A 22,661-nucleotide genomic window follows, 5' to 3' on the forward strand; every position below is an offset into this window, starting at 1 on the left:
GGGCAGGCTTATAGCCACGCCCCCTTCCTATCTTTGAGGCTGAGAATTTTCGCTTTCTGTTTTTGTCCCCAGGTGGCAGCGATGTCTGGCGGGTTGCGAGGGGCTGAGGGACGTCCTCCTGCCTGGGGTCTGGGTGGGTCCGCCACGACCTGAGGCAGCCTTGTGCTCAGGTGGACATGGAGCCCCGGCGGGGCGGGGGGCCTCCCGGCTGCGGCCCAGCACCCCCTGCAGACGCCCTGGGCCTGGTGAGTCACTCTGCCTTCCCTGTCAGCACTGCCCCCAGCGAGCCCCCTCCCCTCAGCACCAACCTTGACCCTGTCCGGGCAGGAGTTGTGGACGCAAGCCTTAGCTTTCTGCTGGACTCTGCAGGCCTCCCGTGGCGGGGGGTGGGGAGGAGGGGACAAGGGCAGGTGGCAGGGGGGAGGGGACAAGGGCAATGGAAAGGGTGCCCAGCCAGGAGAAGCCCGATCTGGCACTCCTGAGTCCACGCCCACTAGCTGGCCCCGTGGGATTAGTGGGCAGTTGTGGGAGGGACTTTGCTCTGGGCTGGGCCCTGGCAGGTGTCCAGCTGGCCTGTTCTGCAGGTGCAGATAAGCAGTCTGGGGTGCAGGGAGGGACCCCAGCCCTTCCCCTCCCCAGCCTCTCCACTGCCCCAGCCGGTGGGCCCAGCCGTCAGGCTCAGGGCTCTTTGGGGCGGGTGGGGTCCAATGCCAGGCTGGCATCCTCGGTCCTCCCTGGAGCCTGGCCTGGTCCCTCCGCTGTGCCACCCTGGCTCAGGTGTGGCTGCCCCTTCACACAGGGAGGAAGGAGGGCCTGCTGGAGCCCCACTCCGCTGTCCCTTCTGTCCCCACAGGCCCTGTATCTCTTGCTCCTCCTGGGAGTCCCTGGCTGTGCCCTGGCCCAGCCCCTGTGCAAGGAAGAGGAGTACCCTGTGGGCAACGAATGCTGTCCCAAGTGCAGCCCAGGTAGGGAGGGGCCTCCCTGGAACCAGGGGTCAGAGCTGGGCGGGGGGGAGGAGCGGGGGCTCCACTAGGAGGAGGACTGGGAGTTCCCCTTCCCAAGGTCCCCCTGTGGGAGCTGCCCAGGAGCCCAGGGGACCTGGTGGCATCGTCACACCTGCGGGGGGTGGGGCTGCCGTGCCTGGCAGGGTACCACGTGGTACGGGCCTGCGGAAACGAGAGTGGCACCGTGTGTGCACCCTGCCCTGGCGAGACCTACACTGCCCACTACAACGGCCTGAGCAAGTGTCTGCCGTGCCGCGAGTGTCATGCAGGTAGGGGCACATCTGGCTGGCACCGCCTCCCTGGGAGGGAGCTCCCAGCCACTGTGTCACCCCAGGGTGGGTGAGTGCCACACCTGGACCCTCCTGAGCTGTCCTTGGGGAACCACAGCTTTGGGACTGAGCCCAGAACAGCTGCTCGTCTTGGTGCCAGCAGCCAAGGGACCTGGACCCTGTTGTGTCTCAGTCGCTCCCCTGGGCCCCGCTGCGGCCCCACTGTGTCCTCTTCATCCAGGAAAGCACCCTGGGCTGGACGGGGAGGGCAAGGCAGGTGTCTGGAGGGGACTCAGGGCAGTGGGCACTGTGCCCTCCACATACCCGGCAGCCTCTACTGACTGGCACTGCCCAGATCAGTGCAGTCCTAGGCTTGCAGCCACACGGAGCCTAGTGCGTGCCAGCCTGAGGGACGGCAGGCCAGGCCAGGGCCTGAGCCACAGGTGTCAGGGGGCCCGGTGAGGCTGGCCTCACACTGCGGGAAAGGAGCCAGCAGGGAGGGGAGCCCCACAGTCTCCCCGCAGTTGGACCCCCAAGCCCAGCAGGGATAGGGCCACAGGCACTCCCTGAAGGGCTGATGGTGCCCCTGTGACCAGCTGGCTGAGGCTCTGGTCTCAAGGGCAGGGCCGGAGGAGGGCAGCAGACACCCCTGTGTGATGGGCTGTGGAGGGCACAGGTGCCGGGACCCTGTCCTTCAGGAGGGAGCCTGGGCGGGATCAGGCCAGCGGCTCCCTGTCTGTCCTCACAGCAGGGACCTGTGTGGCGACACTGCCAGGGCCAGGCTCCTGTGGCTGGTCACCAGCTGGGCCACTATGGGCACAGGGCTTGCTCCCTGCCCAGCTCATGCTTCTGGGTTCCTCCCAGCAGTCGGGCACCTCTGGGACTCAGGCAGAGCTGGGGGCAGAGTGGATGGCCCGCCTGCTAGAGGGGCAGGAGGCATTTCCGGCTCAGGGGTCCAGCACTCTCACGTGCTCTCTTGGCCCCCAGCCCTGGGCCTGGTCACCAGGCGCGTGTGCTCCCGCATAGCCAACACTGTGTGCGGCTGTGACCATGGGCGCTTCTGCGTCAGCAAGGACGGTGACCACTGTGACGCCTGCCGGCCCCACTCCACCTGCCGCCCAGGCCAGAGGGTACAGGAGACAGGTGAGGCCCCGCCAGCAGACCCTTACCCCTCGTCTCCAGGAGCCCACTGTCTGCCTAGAGCTGCAGGCTCTACCTTGCCATGGCCACTTCAGGCCTCCTTGGTGGTACGGGACCTGGGCCAGCTGCAGGGAGGCACACGAGCCCACGCCCCTGGCAGGGACCCCATGCTGCCCGGCCCTGTCCCCCTCCCAGGCACCGAGAGTCGGGACACTGTGTGTGGCGACTGCCCGCCGGGCACGTTCTCGCCCAACGGGAGCTTGGAACAGTGTCAGCCCTGGACCAGGTAGGTGGCTCCTCCAGGGTGTGGCGGTAGGGGGTCCCCACCCCGGGCCCCCCACCCGAGGGACACTGCTGCCAGGTTCCTGACCCCTGTGTGTCAGGGCCACGGGGTCTAGGGGACTACGAGATGGAGATAGCCCACCCCTCCCCAATGTGGCCCCTCCTTACGTCAGTCCCAGACCCCAGAACTGACCTGGGTTCCAGGGGACGGGGATCCTGTGTGGGTGAGGCATGGCTACTGCGGGGGTGGGCAACGCTTCATCCTCCCACCCTCTCTCCTTGGTCTTGTCCTGGCTGACCTGGGATCGGGGTCCCTGGCTGAGCTGGGCTTGTGGTTCCTGTGTGACTCGGGCCTGGGGGCCCCTAGTCTCTGGGCTATCCTCGTGTCCCTCCTCTCCTGGCTTCTCCCCTGCCCTCCCCCTTTCCCCTCTCCACTCCTGGGGAGGCAGGCCTAAGGCCGTCAGCGGGGCCTCACGCAGCTCTGGCCTCCTGCGGCACCTCTGTCCCAGCTGCAGCCACTGGCTCCTGGCCGAAGCAGTGCCTGGGACCAACCGCACAGATGCCACCTGCTCCCCCTGGATGCAGCATCTTGTTTGGGGCTTTGCCACCACCATCATCCTGTTGATCCTTGTTGGTGTATTCATCTGGAAATGGAGGAGACGGAAAAGGCCACCAGGTGAGTGCCAGGCCCCGTCCCCTGCAGTGTCTGGGAGACAGCTGCTGGCCAGGTGAGGTAGGTCTCTGTGTGCAGGGCCCTGGGGCTGCGCCTGGAGCCCCTGCGCCTACTGTGCTCTAGGCTGTGGGGTCCTGGCTGCGCGGGGTTGGGGAGGTGCCCAGGCACACTGGCCCTAGCTGGGAGAAGCTGTAGGAGGTGCCGATAGCTGCCCTGTTTGGCCCTGGGCGAGGCTGTGTCCCCATGGGGAACACCAAATGCCAATCCTTCCATTGTCCACTTAGCAGCCCTCTTGTGGTATGTGTGCCAGGCACAAGAATCTTAGCTTTGGGGACCCCGTGACGGAACCCGGGGTTCTAGCTCTAAGTACAGCCTAGAGGGGCGGGCCGGCTCTGTTCCCAGCTCGGTGTCGGCAGGGCTCCCGGGGTCTGAGGATCCAGGCTAGAGCTCAGGCAGCTGGGCTGAAACGGTGCCCTTTGCTAGGTGCCCCCCATTTTCCGGGAGATAGCCCCATGGGCTGGGGGTGTGACATGGCCTGGCCCTGGGAACAGCCTCAGGTTATGTCGCCTTGTGTCCAAAGAGGCCAGGCTCCCACGCAGGCCAGCTGGGTGAAGACCCCACAGGATACCACTGTCTCCTTGGCCCCGCCCCAGCTGTGTGTCTTGTCTTGCAGGTGACCAGGCGACCGACTCAATCCAGGTACTGTGTCCCCTGACCTTTCCTTCTGCCCAGCTGGGTGGTGCTGGTGGGGTGCATGGGCGGGCTCCCCGTTCTTTGAGTCAGGTGGGAGGGCACTGACCCCCATGACCCCCATGACCCTGGAAGACACACTCACTTCCTGTTGACACCCAGTGAGTGTGGGTAAAGTTCCAACACGTGTGGGAGACGATCTCAGTGGATGTTGGAGTGTCAGCTGCGACTTCCTCCCACTTGTCACCGTGCTGGGTTACTGCTGTCAGTGCAGCCGCCCTCCCGCGGCTCCTCCCTGCCCTTAACCATCCTGTCTTCCTGCCCTCCCAGGACCTCGTGGGTTCTGGATCCACAGTAACTTCCCCATGGGAGGGCAGTGGCCCTGCTCTGCCTTTGGTCCTGTGCACCAGGGCAGAGGAACTGCGGGGCGGGGGGCGGTGTGGGGAGGGCAGCTGTCCAGGGGAGTTGGGGAGCTGGATCGGGGAGGGGGCTGCATGTCCAGAAGAGGGGGAGAAAGCTGGGTCGGGGAGGGGGCTGCCGTCAGGGGAGGGAGGGGGAGAGCTGGGTCGGGGAGGGGGTACCTGGCTTTCTTCTGAGTGTTGATCTGTGGTCCCTGCCTCCTGGGGTCAGAAGTGGAGCTGGCACTGGAGGGCAGGCCCATCCTGCCTTTTCCCACCAGGTTTCCACAGGTCACTCGGTGCATCTGCAGCTGAGTGTCAGGGCTCCTGGCATCTGTGGGGTGGCCATTGGTGTAGGTCGCTGCCGCTGTCGGCCCTGCTGTTAGTGCAGTGGAGTCCACCTCCATCCAGCCCAGTGTCCTGGAGCCAAGGCCTTGGTCGGCTCTGAGCTAGTGTCTGTGTAAGGTGCGGGTGTTGGGGTTCAGTGAAATCGAGTGAGACTCCAAGATGAGTGAAATGAGATTAACGTCCAGTCCAGGGGCAGCCTCTTGCCATGAGCTAGAAGTGTGGGGTTTTTAGCAAGTATCTGCGGGAAAATCAAAAGCTACGTAACGGTGTAACGGTGAGCAAATACGTGATCGGGGCTTCCTGTGACACAAAGCAGAAACAGACACGTACAATGCAGGGCTTGGGGTCTGATCCTGCCGCTGCAACGCAGACAGCAAGTAAGACAGCTTCCTCAAAGGTCTTTCCCATACATCTCAAAACTCCGAGGTCCTTCCTACCTCCTGGAATCTCCAAGATTCCAGACTTCAGGAGTACAGGCAACTTTGCCAGGAGCCCTTTCCGGGGGCACTGCGTCTTTGTCCTCTGCCTGCGGGAGTTGGTTTCCCGGCACGGTTTAGCAAGCAGGTTCCCCTTCTGCGCCTGCGGCTGTGTGCTGCCTTTGGCCCCGGGGCCTCCTTGGGGAGTCTGCTGCGTCCGCTGGTCCACCCCGTTCGGTGGCGAGGCTCTGTAGTGGGTTTTGGACTCAAATAGAACAAGTTCCCTAGATTTTTTTCCCTGCTCCCTGCTGTGGGAGTGCTTTGGGTAATCTGGGTCTTTGGTGGTTTCGTGTGAATTTTGGATTTGTTGTTCCTAGTTCTATGAAGAACAGTGCGATATTTAGATAAAAATTGTACTCTATCCACAGATCAAACATTTTGCCAACATCTTCCTATCCATGAACATGGGACATCTTCCCATCTTATAATTTTCCTTAAGGAAGTTTTTCCACTTCTTCGGTTAAACTTATCCCTGGGTATACTGTGTGTGGCTGTGCAAACCAGGCTTTTCTCCATTTTGTTCTCAACATCATCATCATTGTATATAAATTACATATATAAAGCTACTTATTTTCCTATGCTAATCCTCTATGCTAATCCTTACCACATTTGTTGATGAGTTATGATGGTTTTCTTGGGGTGTTTTCTTTATTATTATTGTTTTTTCCTGTGAAATCAGACTGTGCAAATAGGGAAGTGTGGGCCCTTCCCTTCCTTCCCGCACCCTGTTGCAGTGGCTGACTTCCAGCAACACATGGAGGAAGTGAGTACCCTTGCTCCTGACCCCGGGCTGCTTTCAGCTTTTCTAGGCAACACGGCTGTGGTGACGGGATCGGCGTGGGTAGCCCCAGTATGCTGAGGAGGCTTCAGCACCCCAGCGTTTGCACGAAACACTCTTGAATTTTATCAGATGCTTCTTATATGCTGAGCTGACCGTGGCCGTTGCTGCCCACGTGGCTGAGGTGACCATTGTCAGTTTCCTCAGATTAAGTCCCAGCTGATCCCAGCCGTCCTGGGCCTGAGCTAGATTATGTTGGATTCTGATGAGAATTTTAAAAATGTTTACCCGTTTGTATTTGAAAGAACAACATTGAGACACATGGACAAACCAATGAAAGATATCTTCTTTTTTAAAAAATGATTTAGTTATTTTTGTCGGAAAAGAATTTAGAGAGAGAGGGACTTAGAGAGCAAGATCTTCTGTCTGCTGGTTCACTCCCCAAGTGGTCACAACAGCCAGAGCTGAGCTGATCCGAAGCCAGGAGCCAGGAACTTCTTCCGGGTCTCCCATGTGGGTGCAGGGTCCCAAGGCTTTGGGCCGTCCTCGACTGCTTTCCCAGGCCACAAGCACGGAGCTGGATGGGAAGTGGAGCAGCTGGGTCACAAGCTGGTGCCCACGTGGGATCCTGATGTGTGGAAGGCGAGGATTTACCATTGGGCCATCCTACTGGGCCCAGAAAGGCATCTTCTGCCCACTGTCCCAGAGCAGCTGTGAGTCTCTGACACGGGTGATGTGGGGGGCTGGGGCTCCCTTTGCTGACTCCCAGCACCCAGCAGGACGCTGGGCCAGCGGCTGGGTCAGGGACGCAAGCTGGGGCTTAGCCCGCCATGCCACAGCACCCAGCAGGACGCTGGGCCAGCGGCTGGGCTGGGACGCAAGCTGGGGCTTAGCCCGCCATGCTACAGCACCCAGCAGGACGCTGGGCCAGCGGTTGGGCTGGAGCTGCAGGCTGGGGCTTAGCCCGCCATGCCACAGCACCCAGCAGGACACTGGGCCAGTGGCTGGGTCGGGGGCGCAGGCTGGGGCTTAGCCCGCCATGCCACAGTACCCAGCAGGACACTGGGCCAGTGGCTGGGTCGGGGGCACAGGCTGGGGCTTAGCCCGCCATGCCACAGCATCAATCTCCTGTTGAGGGTTTTTGTTCCAACATTGGTCAAGAATGAGTGTGTGGTTTACTGGTTTGGCACCAGTGCGATACTGGATTTATAGATGCAGTGTGGAAGAGCAAACTTGACTTGTTTGAAACAGCTTGAAAATAATTGGCTTTAGTTCTTAAGAAACTTGGTAAAGCTGAGTGCAGCTTGGGTGCCGGGTTTGTTCGGTGAGTCTGTTTCCGCTGCTCTCAGCTGCTTGGGCTTCCTGTGGCTTCCTGGTTCAGTCTGGGCCGCTCTGAGTTGAAAAACTCGCCCACCTGGCGCCGGTCTCTGGCGCGTGTGCCCATCATAGTTCCCACTGATGCTTTGTGAGACTGGGGTGTCTGTTCCAATGTCTGGCTCTCATTTGGACTGTTGGAGTGTCTCCTTTTTTGTGTCCGTCCCACCCCTTCGTGCGGCGTGCTGCTCACGGGGCTCCTGGCGCCCTGGGCTGTTTACGCAGCGCTCGCCGCCTCTCTGCTCTCAACTCTGTCTTCGCCGTGTCTCACGGCCTTGGTATACACTGTGTTTTCATTTTCATTTATTTGAGGAAACCTAAAAATTTCCCTGTTGATTTCTTGTTTGAATCATCGGTTTTTTAAGAGAATGTTGCCTAATTTCCGCCGGTTAGCACAGCCCGCCCGGCCCCGCTTGGCTCTGATGTGTTGCCCTGCTGTGGTCACAGAGGACACGGCCAGCGGTTCTGAGGTCAGCGTTGCTGTGGAGACTTGCGTGGGGCCTGCGGAGGTGGGGAGGGGCGCAGGCTTGCGGGGGCCCGGCCCGCAGAGGAAGGTGGGTGCAGACGCCGGCCCTGTGTCGTGGGGTGGGCAGCTGCTGCCCCCAGCGGCTCACGGTCCTGAAAGACCCCCGTCACTCTTGCATCTTCACACTCAACGTGTGTGCTGCGCGGGGATCACACCTCTGCCTTCTGCTTTCCATTTCCTGAAACATCCTTCCTCACGCCTTTGCTTTCAGTGTGTGTGTCCTTACTGACAAAGTGAGTTCTTGTATTTTAAAAATTATTTATTTATTGGAAGGTTTAAGTCAGATTTACAGAGAGGAAGAGAGACGGAGAGAAGGATTTTCTGTCCATTCATATACACTTCTCAGCTGGCCACAGTGGCCAGAGCTGAGCCGATCCGAAGCCAGGAGCCAGGAGCTTCCTCCAGGTCTCCCATGGGAGTGCAGGGTCCCAAGGCTTTGGGCGGTGCTCGACTGCTTTCCCAGGCTACTGGCAGGGAGCTGGGTGGGACGTGGAGCAGCCGGGACACAAACCAGTGCCCAGTAGGATGCAGGCGGAGGATTAGCCAGTTAAACCACTGTACTGGCCCCAACAAAAGGATTTCACCTTTTTAAACCATTAGTCCATATATACTTTTTATTTTAAGTAGTTCACTTCATTTTTATGTGAAGGTCAGAGTTACAGACAGGTGTCTGCTGCTTTGCTTCCCCCCGCTTGGACAGCCGGAGCGCCTGCCTGGAAGCAGGCGTCCAATGCTGGCCATTCTCTGCGGTGTTCCCAGGCGTTAGCAGCCAGCTGCCTGGACTGGAGCGTCTGGGACATGAATCAGTGCCCACACGGGCTGCTGCTGTTACAGGCTTAACGCACTGTGCCACACCAGCCCCTGTTATTACTACCTTTAAAGATTGATTTATTTGAAAGGCAGAGTGACAGAGAGACAGAGAGAGATCTTGCATCTGCTGATTTGCTGCCCAAATGCAAGGCTGAGCCAGCCCAGGTGCTGGAAGCCCTGGCCTGCTGGGCAGCAAGAGCTGTAGCCCTTGGGCTATCACGGACCTTGCCGCGCGTCAGCCATTGGAAAGGGCGGCTTACCCCAGTGGACGCCGCCAGCCCCTCACGATGCTGCCGCCCGGTGGGCGGTGTGTCCTCGTGCCCTCCCTGCACTTGCTGGTCGTTGGACACTGGGGCTGGGTGTGGGGACCATGCGGGCCTCCCTTCCCTGGCATATTTGCTCCATGGTGATTGGGGCTGGTGGCCACCATCTTCCCGCCGAAGGCTGTCCCGGTGGTCCAAGCAGGACCACGACGGCGCGAGGCAGTTCATCACTTTCCCTCGGGGTGCTGGGCTCACAGTGGGCAGGCCTTCCGGGTCCCGAGCACCTCATGTTCCTTTCTTGTGGCCGGCCAGGCTTTTGCTGGGAAGTTGCTGCTGGCCAGCCACTCGGCCCCTGCTGGCGTGGACTTGCTCCCTGCCACGTGCCTGGCCAGCTGCGGTGGGCCGTCCTGCCGCGAGACCCTCAGCCCCAGTCTGGGGTGCCTGGCTGGTCTGTATCTTCCCCGATGTGGAAAGCTTTCTCCTCTCTTCCCTCTTCTGGAATGTTCCTCCTCCCCTCCCCTTTCTGCTACAGGCAAATCGTGTCCCATGTGTCTTTTTTGTTTGTTTGTTTATTTTACTTGAAAGTCAGAGTCACAAAGAAGAGAGACAGAGACGTTCTGTCTGCTGTTCCCTCCCCAAACGGCCACAGCTGGACTGGTCCAAAGCCAGGAGTTGCTTCTGGGTCTCCTACATGGGTGCAGGGGCCCAGGGCCTTTGGTCCATGCTCTGCTGCTTCCCCAGGTGTGTTGTCAGGGAGCTGAATTGAAAGTGGAGCAGCTGGGACTCGCACCGGGGCCCACACAGGATGCCAGTGCCACAGCTGGAGGGTTAGCCTGTGGTGCCACCACACTGGTCCCCATTTATTCAATTTTCCTCTTTTCTTCTTCATAAAAAAAAATAAGTTATCTTGAAGGAGATGGGAATTATTATTATAAAAAATTTATTTTTATTGGAAAGTCAGATATACAGAGAGGAAGATCTTCCGTGTCTTGATTGACTCCCCAAGTGACTGCAATGGCTGGAGCTGAGCCGATCAGAAGCCAGGCGCCAGGAACTTCTAGGTTTCCCACACAGGTGCAGGGTCCCAAGGTCTTGGGCGTCCTTGACTGCTTTCCCAGGCCACAGGCAGGGAGCTGGATGGGAAGTGCAGCTGCCGGAATTAGAATCTTATGGGATCCTGGCGCAGAAAGAGGGAGAGAGAGAAAGAGAGAGAGAGAGAGAGAAAATGGAGAGAAAGTTCTTCCATTTGCTGGCTCACTCTCCAAATGGCTTCAGTACCAGGCTGCAGCTGCACCAGTGGAGCTGGGCCAGGCTGGAGCGGGGAGGCAGCTGGGCCGTCCTGGTCTCCCTGGTCCGTGCAGGGGCTCAAGCAGGTGGCTGTTGCCCAGGCTGGGGCGGGGAGGCAGCTGGGCCGTCCTGGTCTCCCTGGTCCGTGCAGGGGCCCTCGCAGGTGGCCCTTGCCCATGGCTTTCCCAGCAGCAGCCGTGTGAGCGGGCCACTGACAGAGTGCCTGCTGCAGGCTGGGGAAGCCTCGCTAGCCCTCAGCTTGTCAGACTCGGGGAGAGTCCAGCCCCGTGGAGGGGAGCCGCACCGTCATTGGCAAAGCAAGTCAAACGCAGAGGCTGCAATAAGCCTGAGGGTTTTATTGATCATTCGCGAATGGGCAACAGAGTCTCTGGAGGCACCCAGGACTCTGCGCGCCCCAAGCAGGTTAAAGCACCTTTTTAAAGGACAAAACCACAAACTTTGCATAACAACTGGAATTTTTTAATTGTTGACGGTCTGCATTCCTCGTCTTAGGACTAGATGACCCGGTACTTTCTCAAACTTCTTATCTCTCTGTAACTGTCTCACTTTCTTATTTTTTATATTCTTGCATCGGCCTTGTTGCATTGGCCTTGCTTCCTTATCTTCTCCATTCTTGCAGCTGCCTTGTTCATGTCTGGGAAACTGAAACTTTACTTGTTTCATGAAATGACTTTTCTATACTTAGTCTAACATGGCTCTACTCTTGCTCAGCAGAAAGCAATATACAGAGGCAGAATCAAGCGGTTATTCTAAACTCTTACATGCCCTCGGAGCTGTCTGTCCGTCCGTCAGCTCAAGCTTCCTCTGCCGTTCTTTCTGACCCGCCCCCATGCCTGACTCCTGACCCACCAGTCGTCCGTCCGTCTGACCCTCGGCCTTGTCTGTTCTCTGCTGACCATCTCCGCTTTGGCTCAGGGTCTGAGCTAGAGTGAGCCTGTTCCTCGGGGCTGCCACAGGAGCTGGGCCACACCAGCCAGACGTGTGCGTGGGGGGCAGCAGCTGTGGCGTGTCCCTCGCTGTCGTGGGCTGCCTGTGGGCGGGGCATCCTGTTGGGCCTGCCTGAGCTGGGCTGTACAGTGGGCCCAGCCAGGATACCCACGAGTGCTTGGTGGCTGCCCTCCGGGATGGCTGAGGGCTGAGCAGTTCAGAGCAGGGCGCTGCTCCCAGCATGAAGGTGGGTGGGTGGATGCTGCTGCCTGGCTGCTGCTGGGGGCCCAGGTGGGAGAATGGGGGTGGGGCAGCACTTCCTGGGGCCCCTGCCTGCTCTGTTGGGTGGGGCCAGCTGCCAGTGAACTTCCTGGGGGTAGGAGGGCAGCCCGGGGCACAGCATGAGCTGGGTAGTTGCACTCCAAGCCTTGGGACGCCTGTTTTCCCATCTGCCCCTGGGCCCTCTGCTGAGTGTGGATGGAAGCCGGGGCCCTGCACAGCCACCAGGGCTGCGGGGGAGGCAGGGAAGACCAGAGGATTCAGGGTCCTCACGGGGCACTTGTCCTGCAGGGCAAAAGGAGTGAAGACAGCAAGCCCATGGTGCTACAGGTGCTGCCCAGCGTCACCACGGTGGCGGAGGAGGAGACGGCCCCTGTGCTGATCTAGGGGGCCATCGCTAGCCAGCGGGATCGACGGCTGCCACGTGTGGGACCAGCTGTTGGAGGAAGCTGCTCCTGGCTCACAGCAGGCCCAGCAGGACCCGGGAGGCCTCCAGAGCGCCCGGCTAGCCCAGGTTGCGGCACAAAGCCGGCTTGGCCACCAGCCATGTTCCGAAGGAAGTGCCTCCCCGCTGACCACAGTGTGTTTCGGAGAGGTGATTGGGGCTGTGTCTTCCCTGGTGGTCGTGGCTCCCTCCTCAGCGCCCCTGCCAGCGTGCACCCTGCCATCTCCTTGGCCCCCAGCGCCCCTCCTTGCCTAGGCGCTCCCGTTTGGGGTCACCTCCCCGACCACCACTTCCTCCGCGGGAGAAGGGGCCTCGCGTCTCTGCATTCGCCAGGCGGGACACCCAGCTGCGTGGACGCGGCCCCGCGGGCACCTCTCGTGACCAGCCTGGTGAAGAGCCCGAGGCCAGGGACTTCCCGTCGCGGCCGGCCGTCCTGCGCAGCTTTCCCGGAACCCGCGGACGACCTGCCCAGCCGGGCCCTCCCGGGTCTGCCCCGTGCGCGCCCCTGCCGCCGGCGGCTGCGGTGCGCGGCAAACCAGAGCACCCCGGGGGTGTTGGCTGCGACTTCGCGCCCAGGGCGCAGGGGAACACAACCGGGCTTGGGGGCGGGAGGCACCGGGCTCAGCAGCAGCAAAGCCGCGGGCCCTGGGCTGTCCCACGCCTGGCCAGCAATGGGGGACGCCGAGGCTGCGTTCCGCGTTCAGCCTGCTTTCCGCTAAGCACTCCTGGAGGGCAGCAGAGGGGCCGGCTGCCGTGCAACCCCTGCTGCCCGGGCTCGTGGGCAGGGAGGTGAGCCTGGGAGGTCTGTCACCTGCCCCGCGGCCTTCCAAATGCACTGAAATAAAACGTGTCCACTGTGCTCAGCAGGGACCCAGCATCAGCTGGTGACAGCAGCCAGGGTGTGCAGTGGCTCCCACACTGAGCTGAGGGTGGGCACAGCCGAGTGGCGGTGCCAGGGCAGCCAGCCTCCTCCCTCAGTGGGGTGTGGCTTCTCCCCGTGCCCCCGCTTTTCTAGGGAGGCAGCTCACAGTTGAGAGACCTGGATGGAACAGCAGGCTTGGCCACTGAGGCATCTGGGCAGTGGGTCCGCAGCACAGGCTCCATGTCTCTTAAATGAAACAGCTCTAGCTGAAGTAAGAACAGGAACCTGGGTGCCCTCGGCTCAGGCCTGGCAGGGAGAAGCAGCCGGGGGTGACCCCACTCCTGTGAGGGGTGCCCTCCAAGGGCGGGTGCAAGGCCACCCTGGGGCAAGCAGACATTGCTCAGAAGGCAGAAAAGGATGGGGGCAAGCGAGCATCCACTGCCCACGGATGCCTGGAGTGGCCGACACGGCTGGGGCTAGGTGGGCGCCAGAGCCGGGAGCACCCAGGGGACCCCTGTGGCTAGCACTGGCAGGAAGCTGGAGGCTGGCCCGAGCTGGACTGGATGCCAGGCCCTGTGGATGCGATACAGGTGGCTCAGCTGCCAGCCAAATCCCCACTCGCCCAGACAGGCCTCCGTGATACCGTCTGGCTCTGGGAGACCTGGCAGGGAGGCGGCTGTGGGGGCAGGCCCGCCTGTGGGAGCCACCAGGAGGGCAAAGCAGGGCGGAACTGCCCCTCTCCTGACCTGGGCTGGGAGTTGCACCCCTTCCCCGCGGAACGCAGGGACCCTGACCCTCAGAGACCCAGGCTGGAGGCTGCACCCTTCCCCGCGGAACGCAGGGACCCTGACCCGCAGAGACCTGGGCTGGGGGCTGCACCCTTCCCCGCGGAACGCAGGGACCCTGACCCGCAGCAGACCTGGGCTGGAGGCTGCACCCCTTCCCCGCGGAACGCAGGGACCCTGACCCGCAGAGACCTGGGCTGGGGGCTGCACCCTTCCCCGAGGAACGCAGAGACCCTGACCCGCAGCAGACCTGGGCTGGAGGCTGCACCCCTTCCCCGCGGAACGCAGGGACCCTGACCCGCAGAGACCTGGGCTGGGGGCTGCACCCTTCCCCGCGGAACGCAGGGACCCTGACCCGCAGCAGACCTGGGCTGGAGGCTGCACCCTTCCCCGCGGAACGCAGGGACCCTGACCCTCAGAGACCCAGGCTGGGGGCTGCACCCTTCCCCGCGGAACGTAGGGACCCTGACCCGCAGAGACCTGGGCTGGAGGCTGCACCCTTCCCCGCGGAACGCAGGGACCCTGACCCTCAGAGACCCAGGCTGGGGGCTGCACCCTTCCCCGCGGAACGTAGGGACCCTGACCCTCAGAGACCCAGGCTGGGGGCTGCACCCTTCCCCGCGGAATGCAGGGACCCTGACCCTCAGAGACCCAGGCTGGGGGCTGCACCCTTCCCCGCGGAACGCAGGGACCCTGACCCGCAGCAGACCTGGGCTGGAGGCATCCTCTTTGATTGCAGGCCTGTGTTGCGGGTGCAAGTGAGATCATGTCAGACAAGTCTAGGGTGTAATGAGGAGTCTTTATTAACCAAGTTTGGTGATAACAGGCCCACTAGGAACGAGCAAATGGCAGTAACACATGGCAATCCAGTCTGAACAAGTGGTCATGACCCTGAAGTTCACCCATTAAGCTGGACACCTATGGCCCAGCTTCCCCAGCAATGCCATCCTAACAAACAGCCTGGACACACTCAGAAAGCTGCATACTCACCTCTCCCTGGCTTCTCTGCTCACGTTCCCTCGCTGCCAGGCCTCCCCTCTCCCGACAGCACACACATCAGAAATACAGACATCTTAGCATTGCCTGCTGCACTGTCCCGCCCGGGCCGTGCACAGAGGGTGAGGAATACAGACACACGGGGCATGCTCAGGGCTGCCCGTCCTCCTGTCCTCAGCTCTGTCCACCGGAAGCCAGAGAGCAAGCAGGTCCTGGGGAGGCCAAGGGTGAGCGTGGCAGAGCAAGGGAGGCACAGGACAGAGAGAGCGAGAGAGGAAGAGAGAGGGAGAGAGAGCCCTCCCTGTCACGGGCCTTTATGGGGCTTGCGAAGGAGTGGTTACACAACAAGGCTCTGAGGCTCCAGGTGGGCAGAGGGGACACCTGGGTGGTGGTGACCCACAGGTAGGCAGGGGGGGACAGCTGATGGAGGTGACCCCACAGGTGGGCAGAGGGGACGGCTGGTAGTGGTGACCCACAGGTGGGCAGAGGGGACAGCTGATGGAAGTGACCCCACAGGTGGGCAGAGGGGACGGCTGATGGAAGTGACCTACAGGTGGGCAGAGGGGACAGCTGATGGAGGTGACCCACAGGTGGGCAGAGGGGACGGCTGATGGAGGTGACCCCACAGGTGGGCAGAGGGGACGGCTGATGGAAGTGACCCCACAGGTGGGCAGAGGGGACGGCTGGTAGTGGTGACCCACAGGTGGGCAGAGGGGACGGCTGATGGAAGTGACCCCACAGGTGGGCAGAGGGGACAGCTGATGGAGGTGACCCACAGGTGGGCAGAGGGGACGGCTGATGGAGGTGACCCACAGCTGGGCAGAGGGGACGGCTGATGGAGGCGACCCCACAGGTGGACGAGAAGGGACGGCTGGCGGTGGCGACCCCACAGCACCGGCCCACCCCGCACTCGCCGTGTCCAGGAAGGACAGGGCGTGATTCGCGTCGAGTCCCCGGGACACCGAGAGCCACCAGCTCTGCCGTCGGACACAGGATCGGGGTGCGGGCTCATGCATATGCAAATGAGACGCCGGTTCTGACCGGTCCGATGGGCGAGGCCCGCAGGCAGAACAAGGACATGGTGCGGCCATCTTGGGGTGGGGCCTCGGAGAGAGGCGGGGCTTCGGGGCTTGGTCGCTGTGCGGCCATCTTGGGGCGGGGGCTCGGGGAGGCGGGCCTCGGAGAGAGGCGGGGCTTCGGGGCCTGGTCGCTGCGCGGCCATCTGGGGCGGGGCCTCGGGGAGACGGGCCTCGGAGAGAGGCGGGGCTTCGGGGCTTGGTCGCTGCGCGGCCATCTTGGGGCGGGGGCTCGGGGAGGCGGGCCTCGGAGAGAGGCGGGACTTCGGGGCCTGGTCGCTGCGCGGCCATCTGGGGCGGGGCCTCGGGGAGACGGGCCTCGGAGAGAGGCGGGGCTTCGGGGCTTGGTCGCTGCGCGGCCATCTTGGGGTGGGGCCTCGGAGAGAGGCGGGGCTTCGGGGCTTGGTCGCTGCGCGGCCATCTGGGGCGGGGCCTCGGGGAGACGGGCCTCGGAGAGAGGCGGGGCTTCGGGGCTTGGTCGCTGCGCGGCCATCTTGGGGTGGGGCCTCGGAGAGAGGCGGGACTTCGGGGCCTGGTCGCTGCGCGGCCATCTGGGGCGGGGCCTCGGGGAGGCGGGCCTCGGAGAGAGGCGGGGCTTCGGGGCCTGGTCGCTGCGCGGCCATCTGGGGCGGGGCCTCGGGGAGGCGTGGCCTCGGCGGGAGGCGGGACCTGGCAGGTCCACGGGCGGACGCGGATCGCTGGCCGCGAGCAGGACTGCAGACCGGACCGGGGAGTCGAGGTGGACGGTCGCCGCCATGAGCACCGTGGACCTTGCTCGCGTGGGCGCGTGCGTCCTGAAGCATGCGACGACCGGGGAGGTGAGGACGGGCGACGGGCACCTGTCCTCGGAGCGGGTGGGGTGCGGGGTCGGGCCTGGTTCTCCGGGCTGGATCCCCCGGGCCTGGTCCCCTCGCTGGGTCCCCCGGGCCTGGTCCCCTCGCTAGGTCCTCCGGGCTGGGTCCCTCCGGCCTGGTCCCCTCGCTGGGTCCTCCGGGCTGGGTCCCCTGGGCCTGATCCCTGCAGGCTGGGTCCTCCGGGCTGGGTCCCCCTGCTGGGTCCCCTGGGCCTGGTCCCCTCGCTGGGTCCTCCGGGCTGGGTCCTCCGGGCCTGGTCCCCTCGCTGGGTCCTCCCGGCTGGGTCCTCCGGGCTGGGTTCCCCGGGCCTGGTACCCCCCGGGCTGGGTCCTCCTGGCCTGGTCCCCTCGCTGGGTCCTCCGGGCCTGGTCTCCCCACCCCAGCTGGGCGAGGGCGCCTGGCCCTTGTGACCAGGCCTCCGGCAGGCCGTGGAGCTGCGGAGTCTCTGGCGGGAGCAGCCGTGCGTGGTGGCTGGGCTGCGACGCTTCGGCTGCGTGTTGTGCCGCTGGATGGCCCAGGACCTGAGCAGCCTGCATGGACTCCTGAAGGAGCATGGGGTGCGCCTGGTGGGCGTGGGGCCCGAGGCGCTGGGCCTGCAGGAGTTCCTGGACGGCGGCTACTTCTCCGGAGGTGCGTCTGGCTGCGCCCGCGCTGTACCCGCAGTCCCAGGGGATGCCCAGGCTCCCCTGGGCCTCAGCTCTGCTCTGAACCGTGGGGACCCTGGCCCTGGGTGGGTGAACTGGCAGGAGGGAGACTCGGCCTGGACCCCATCTGTGCCCATCCTTCCCCCACCCCAGAGCTCTACTTGGATGAGACCAAGCAGTTGTACAAGGAGCTGGGCTTCAAGCGGTGAGTGTGTGAGGCTCAGCTTGGCGGGACTTGGGGGCAGGGGCCTATGGAGCTGGCCAAGGGCCCAGACCGGTGCTGGCTCCCGTGGGGTCACCACTGGGCCAGCCCTTCTGCGGGCTCTCCTGGGCACTGAGTCTGACAGTAGAATGACCTGTAGCACCTGGATTCTCCCGAGGGCCTCACGGTCCCAGGCTCCCGGCCCAGATGGCCGCTGTGCTGAACTGAACTCTTTGGCCCCTGGGGTCCCGGCTGCTGCCCCTGGGCTGGCTGCCTGTGCCAGCCCCACTCTCCTGGAATGGGGTGTGGAGGCTGGTGGCAGGTGCCGGGTAAGGCCAGCTGCTGTCTGCATGGCTGGGCCATGTCCCTGCAGGTACAACAGCCTGAGCATCCTGCCAGCTGCCCTGGGGAAGCCAGTGCGAGATCTGGCGGCCAAGGTGTGTCCTGTACCATCCAGGGGGTGGGGGGACAGTGCGAGCCCCGGGGCTCACTGCCACCCTGCGTCCCTCCTCACAGGCCAAGGCTGTGGGCATCCAGGGGAACCTGTCTGGGGACCTGCTGCAGAGTGGGGGGCTGGTGATCGTCAGCAAAGGTGGGTGGGCTCGCTGCGCTGGGCGGGTGGTGCCTGGGCGAGCCCCTGGGGTGATTGGATCGGGGCACGGGGCTGTCCTGACGCCCTGCCCGCTGACCTGGGCAGGTGGTGCCCAGGTGCGCCCCTGGGGGTGATTGGGTCGGGGCATGGGGCTGTCCTGATGCCCTGCCCGCTGACCTGGGCGGGTGGTGCCTGGGTGAGCTCCTGGGGGTGATCAGGTCGGGGCACGGGGCTGTCCTGACGCCCTGCCCGCTGACCTGGGCGGGTGGTGCCTGGGCAAGCTCCTGGGGGTGATCTGGTCGGGGCACGGGGCTGTCCTGACGCCCTGTCCGCTGTCCTGACGCCCTGTCCACTGTGCAGGTGGTGACCAGGTGCTGCTGCACTTTGTCCAGAAGTCCCCGGGTGACTACTTGCCACGGGAGAGCGTCCTGCAGGCCCTGGGCCTCTCTGCCGAGCTCAGCAGCAGCCAGCCGCCCCAGGTGAGCATGCTGCACTGCCCTCCTGACCCCAGCACTTCAGGGTGGCCATGGGTCGGGGGGCAGGCCTGCTGGGGTGCTGCCCTTCTGACTCAGTGCCTCAGGGCTGCTGCAGCAGGGTGGGGGTGGAGGGCTGGCCTTGGTGGGGCCCTGGGCTGCCCTCTGTACCCAGGGACCAGGTCCACTCTGGAGTGAGGCATGCACGGTATCTAGCTGGGGGCTGGCCCTGCTGCCCTGCCCCTGACTGGGTCCTCTGCCTGTGCAGTGTGACGAGGAGGTGTGCAGCAGATGAAGGCTTTGGGGGACCTGGATGAGCCTGGAGCTGGAAGAGCCACCGCGTGTGCGGGTCCTGGATGCCAGACCTTGCCTGGGGCCGGGGCAGCCAGAGCTAATAAAGTGCCGTTCTGGGAGTGCTGCTTTGCTCACGCCGTGCTGGGCACCTTTGTGCACAAACTTGGGGTTCCCTGAGCCAGGCAGCCCGCCACATGACCTAGGGACCCAGGGCCATTTACCTGAACACGCAACCTTGGGGTCCTCAGGCCAGGCACCCTGCACACATGACCTCAGGGTCCCAGGCCAGGCACCCAGCACACGTGACCTTGGGGTACCCAGGCCAGGCACCCCGCACAGGAGCTGTGGTCTGCGTGCCCGGAAGTAGGCCCTTTCATGAGTGATGTGTGGGTGCTGGCTTGGCCTGTTGGGTGTTGCACACTCTGTGTGCTGTGTTCCGAGCAGAAGCCCTCAGGCCTGCCTCCCACCGCCCTGGGCTGTGGCTCCCCAGCCCTGGGAGTTGGCCCTTGGCCACCTGCGCTCTGCCTGCCGGGCCCTCCTGGACAGACAAGCGGCCGAGGCTTCTTTGAAGCATTTACTCAGCTCGAGTGTGAAGCACGGGACCCCGGAAGACGAGGCGCTTCGGCGAGTGGGCAGGAGGTGGTTGGTCATGTCTGCGGGGCTGCCGGGGGGGCGCGGACCCTCTTCGGCGGCCCTCGGGCCGGCTGGACGCTGCTGCTGACCCGGGTGGCTGCACTCCTTGCTGGGGCGCAGGCCAGGCAGGCACCATCTGCCGTGGGGCGCGGTGCGTGCAGGGTCCCGCCAGCTGCTCGGCGGCGGGTGGGCGAGGGCTGCACAGCCGCTTGGCCGTGGCTACCACACACGGCAGCGGCCCTGGGGGTGCATACGGGTGCCCAGGGAGCAGTGGAACGCGTCCGCGAAGGCCGCCAGGTTCTGCAGCGAGCCCAGCACCCTGTGGGCGGGGGACGGAGTGGCCTGAGACACGTGCAGGGCCGGGACAGGGGTGACGGGCGAGGGCTGGCACTTGCCTGTACTTCAGGGGGCTGTGGACGTCTGTTTTGATGGACTGGATGGCGAACTCGGGCCGGTAGGACCCGCACCACACCTGTGGGTGCACTGCCGTCACCCCGGCCCCACCCCTGTGGCTCAGCCCAGGCTACCCACTCTGGGGGTGCTGCAGGGGCACCCCATTCCTCCTCTCCCTCGGCCCTTTCTGTTCCATCCTCCTGTACCATTCGAGGCTGCCAGGCCCACCCCTACTCTGGGGCCCTCCCATTCGTGGTGGTACCCACAGCGGGGGACCCGGTGGCTGGGGGTGGGGCCCAGGACTGTGGTGCCACCTGGGCGTAGTTGATGAAAAAAAGCTGCTCATAGGTGAGCTCCAGGCCGGGCAGCTGCTGGTCCTGGCCGCCCTCTTCCATCCACTTGAGGTAAGCCTGTGGCATCAAGCAGCAGCTCTGGGCTGTGGGCAGGACCGACCCAGGCGGGAGCCAGCCTCTGTTGCCCTGGCCCCAGGAGGCTCTCTGCTGTACAGGCTTCGCGCCCCCAGGAGGCCCTCCGCTGCCCCCCCAGGCCCTCTGCTGCCCCCCCCAGGCCCTCTGCTGCCCCCCCAGGCCCTCCGCTGCCTGGGCTCCGTCCCCCAGCAGCCCTCCGCTGCCCAAGCAGGCTCTGCCCTCCTGCGCCTGCGCACTCCGGGGACCCACCTTGTAGGCCTGCCGCACTCCACCGTTGTCGGCGATGTTCTCCCCGAGCGTGCTGAAGCCGTTCACCTGTACAGAGGAGTTGGGAGGCGGACTGGGCCCGGCCGGGGCTCGGGGCTGGGTCAGGGTCCCCCGCGGGGCCTCCGCTCACGTTCTGCTGGTCTGCCAGGTCCCAGGAGTAGTTGCCGTACTGGTAGATCATGCACTGTGACTGATCCCGGAAGTGCTGGGCCGAGAAGTTACTCCACCAGTCCAGCATGTTGCCGTCCTTGTCGAAGTTCCGGCCTGGGCAGGGGTGGGCGGCCCGTGCTCCCTGTCCACCTTGCCCACACCCCCGCTGGCAGGCCCAGTGCTGAGGGCTCGGGTCAGGGGCAGAGCCGAGTGCCTGCAGCCTGGGGCCGGGGGCACAGCCGGGAGGCCTACACCGCAGGGGCTGCTCGGCGGAGCTGAGCCCGAGGAGGCCGCTGTGGGAAGCCCCGCTTACCGTTGTCATCAAAGCCATGTGTGATCTCGTGGCCGATCACCATCCCGATGCCCCCGAAGTTCAAGGCCTGTGGCTGCTCCTTACTGAAGAAGGGGGGCTGCAGGATCCCGGCTGGGAACACTGGGCGCAGTGGGGCAGAGGGCAGTGAGCGGCTCTGGCCGGAGCCTGCCTGCCAGGGGCTTGGTGCCGAGCCCCATTGCCAGAGGTGGGGCTGGGACCCTGACCCCCCAGTCGGGGACAAGGAGACTGAGCTTGGAGCCCCCGGGGCAGACCTGGTGCCCGAGGCCAACCTTCATGCCTCACTCTGCGGTGCTGCTGTCGGGTCTCCCCAACGCTTCTGTGGGGGTGTGAGAGGAAGCCTGCCCCCCTGCTCTGAGAGCAGCTGCACCTGCAGGGGTCCCGGGGTGTACTGACCCTCCTGGGGGTCATCAGGGCGGGGAGGGGTGAATGTCCCGACCCTCCTGGGGGCCTGGGGTAGGGAGGATTGAGTGTGCCAACCCTGCAGGGGTACCAAGCCTCCAGGGGGTCATCATGGCGGGGGTTGTGCAGTTTCCCGACCCTCCTGGGGTCACCAGGGAGGGGTGGGCAGCGTACCGATCTGGTTTCGGTTTGGCGAGTAGAAGGCGTTTACTACTGCAGCCCCGATGATCCAGCTGTGACAGACACACCTGTCACACGCAGCCCGAACCTCCTGGACCCACCCCGGCTGACCAGAGCCCACCCTGGAGACCCAGGTCACAGGGACCATGCCAGCCAAGGCTGTGGGCCAGCCCAAGGTGGGCAGCCAGCAGTCGGGGTCCCTGAGCCCAGCCCAAGGCGGGCAGCCTGCCCCTGAGCCCAGCCCAAGGCGGGCAGCCTGCCCCTGAGCCCAGCCCAAGGCGGGCAGCCGGCCCCTGAGCCCAGCCCAAGGCGGGCAGCCTGCCCCTGAGCCCAGCCCAAGGCGGGCAGCCTGCCCCTGAGCCCAGCCCAAGGCGGGCAGCCTGCCCCTGAGCCCAGCCCAAGGCGGGTAGCCGGCCCCTGAGCCCAGCCTCCTGGCCCTGTGGCTGGGCATGCATGCCTGTGCAGGCCGCAGCACTCACAGGTTTTGGTCCACTTTTTCCCGCAGCTTCTTGAGGCTCCTCTGGGCCCCAGCCCTGAGGTTCTGCAGGCCGTTCTCGAAGTATAGGTCTTCTGAGAAGTTCAGCTGCGGGACGACAGCCAGTGTCCTCACTGGTAGCCCAGGGCGGGGTGAGGGTGGCTGCGTGCCCCTCCCTGGTACCAAAAAGCTTTGGGGTCGGGGTCGAGGGTTGGTGGGGGTCTGGGATCGGGGGTGGGGGCTCACATTGGAATACTCCTCGTCCAGGTGCCTGTTCTTTTCCTCCAGGATATAGTCAGGGTAGCCGATCAGCTCGCGGATGCTCATGGCCTTGGAGGGAAAGTGAGGCAGGGGCGATGGCGTGATGGGGCAGCCAGACCTGCTGACTAGACCCCCAAGCCCCTTCCCAGGCCGGGCTCCCTCTGGGTCAGCCCAGCCTGCCCTCTCTGATGCTCACCTTCTCCTGGGCCTTCCTCTTGGACTCGTCGTCCATCCAACTTAGCTCGTCCAGGGTCTCCACGAACACGGCCCGTACCTTGTCGATGAGCTCCCTGACCTGGGGGCCACGCAGCAATGTCAGGCTTTGGGGGTTCCACCTGCAGCACCTCTGGGACGAGGCCCAGGGTGTCTGGGG

General features: G+C 63.9%; 3 protein-coding genes across 4 annotated transcripts in view; 2 read left to right on the forward strand and 1 right to left on the reverse strand.

The window, feature by feature from the left end:
- Nucleotides 1-60: 60 nt before the first annotated feature.
- Nucleotides 61-11,989, forward strand: TNFRSF14 (TNF receptor superfamily member 14). Of its 2 annotated transcripts, XM_040987800.1 has the most exons (8): nt 61-245; nt 854-965; nt 1,148-1,273; nt 2,261-2,416; nt 2,609-2,699; nt 3,205-3,371; nt 4,042-4,067; nt 11,837-11,989. In XM_040987800.1, the coding sequence occupies exons 1-8, from the start codon at nt 177-179 to the stop codon at nt 11,930-11,932; spliced, it is 843 nt and encodes a 280-aa protein (XP_040843734.1). In that variant the 5' UTR covers nt 61-176; the 3' UTR covers nt 11,933-11,989. The 2 variants fall into 2 exon arrangements, with proteins under 2 accessions (XP_040843734.1, XP_040843736.1); XM_040987802.1 differs by lacking the exon at nt 1,148-1,273.
- A 4,365-nt stretch (nt 11,990-16,354) lies between these two features.
- On the forward strand, nt 16,355-18,885 carry PRXL2B (peroxiredoxin like 2B). Its single transcript, XM_040987645.1, has 7 exons — nt 16,355-16,527; nt 16,989-17,193; nt 17,361-17,412; nt 17,783-17,846; nt 17,926-18,001; nt 18,362-18,480; nt 18,743-18,885. Exons 1-7 carry the CDS (start codon nt 16,465-16,467, stop codon nt 18,767-18,769), a joined length of 606 nt encoding a protein of 201 aa, XP_040843579.1. The 5' UTR covers nt 16,355-16,464; the 3' UTR covers nt 18,770-18,885.
- A 457-nt stretch (nt 18,886-19,342) lies between these two features.
- Nucleotides 19,343-22,661, reverse strand: part of MMEL1 (membrane metalloendopeptidase like 1) — a 29,210-nt gene continuing 25,891 nt past the window's right edge. The window contains exons 15-23 of the mRNA XM_040987587.1: nt 22,485-22,583; nt 22,274-22,357; nt 22,032-22,135; nt 21,547-21,605; nt 20,953-21,072; nt 20,620-20,753; nt 20,472-20,537; nt 20,109-20,204; nt 19,343-19,873 (exon numbers count right to left, since the gene is read on the reverse strand). Coding sequence (XP_040843521.1) covers nt 19,343-19,873; nt 20,109-20,204; nt 20,472-20,537; nt 20,620-20,753; nt 20,953-21,072; nt 21,547-21,605; nt 22,032-22,135; nt 22,274-22,357; nt 22,485-22,583 — 1,293 coding nt within the window. The remainder of the gene's footprint in view (nt 19,874-20,108; nt 20,205-20,471; nt 20,538-20,619; nt 20,754-20,952; nt 21,073-21,546; nt 21,606-22,031; nt 22,136-22,273; nt 22,358-22,484; nt 22,584-22,661) is intronic.

Source organism: Ochotona curzoniae, unplaced genomic scaffold (genome assembly GCF_017591425.1).
Source record: "Ochotona curzoniae isolate NIBS_2020 unplaced genomic scaffold, NIBS_Ocur_1.0 contig_4792, whole genome shotgun sequence".
NCBI lineage: Eukaryota > Metazoa > Chordata > Mammalia > Lagomorpha > Ochotonidae > Ochotona > Ochotona curzoniae.

Coding starts and splice junctions, on each gene's coding strand:
- PRXL2B (XM_040987645.1), top strand. CDS start 16,465: ATGAGCACCGTGGACCTTGCTCGCGTGGGCGCGTGCGTCCTGAAGCAT. Junction 17,194..17,360: donor CGGCGGCTACTTCTCCGGAG/GTGCGTCTGGCT, acceptor CCCCCACCCCAG/AGCTCTACTTGGATGAGACC. Junction 17,413..17,782: donor AAGGAGCTGGGCTTCAAGCG/GTGAGTGTGTGA, acceptor ATGTCCCTGCAG/GTACAACAGCCTGAGCATCC.
- TNFRSF14 (XM_040987800.1), top strand. CDS start 177: ATGGAGCCCCGGCGGGGCGGGGGGCCTCCCGGCTGCGGCCCAGCACCC. Junction 966..1,147: donor CTGTCCCAAGTGCAGCCCAG/GTAGGGAGGGGC, acceptor CGTGCCTGGCAG/GGTACCACGTGGTACGGGCC. Junction 2,417..2,608: donor CCAGAGGGTACAGGAGACAG/GTGAGGCCCCGC, acceptor TCCCCCTCCCAG/GCACCGAGAGTCGGGACACT.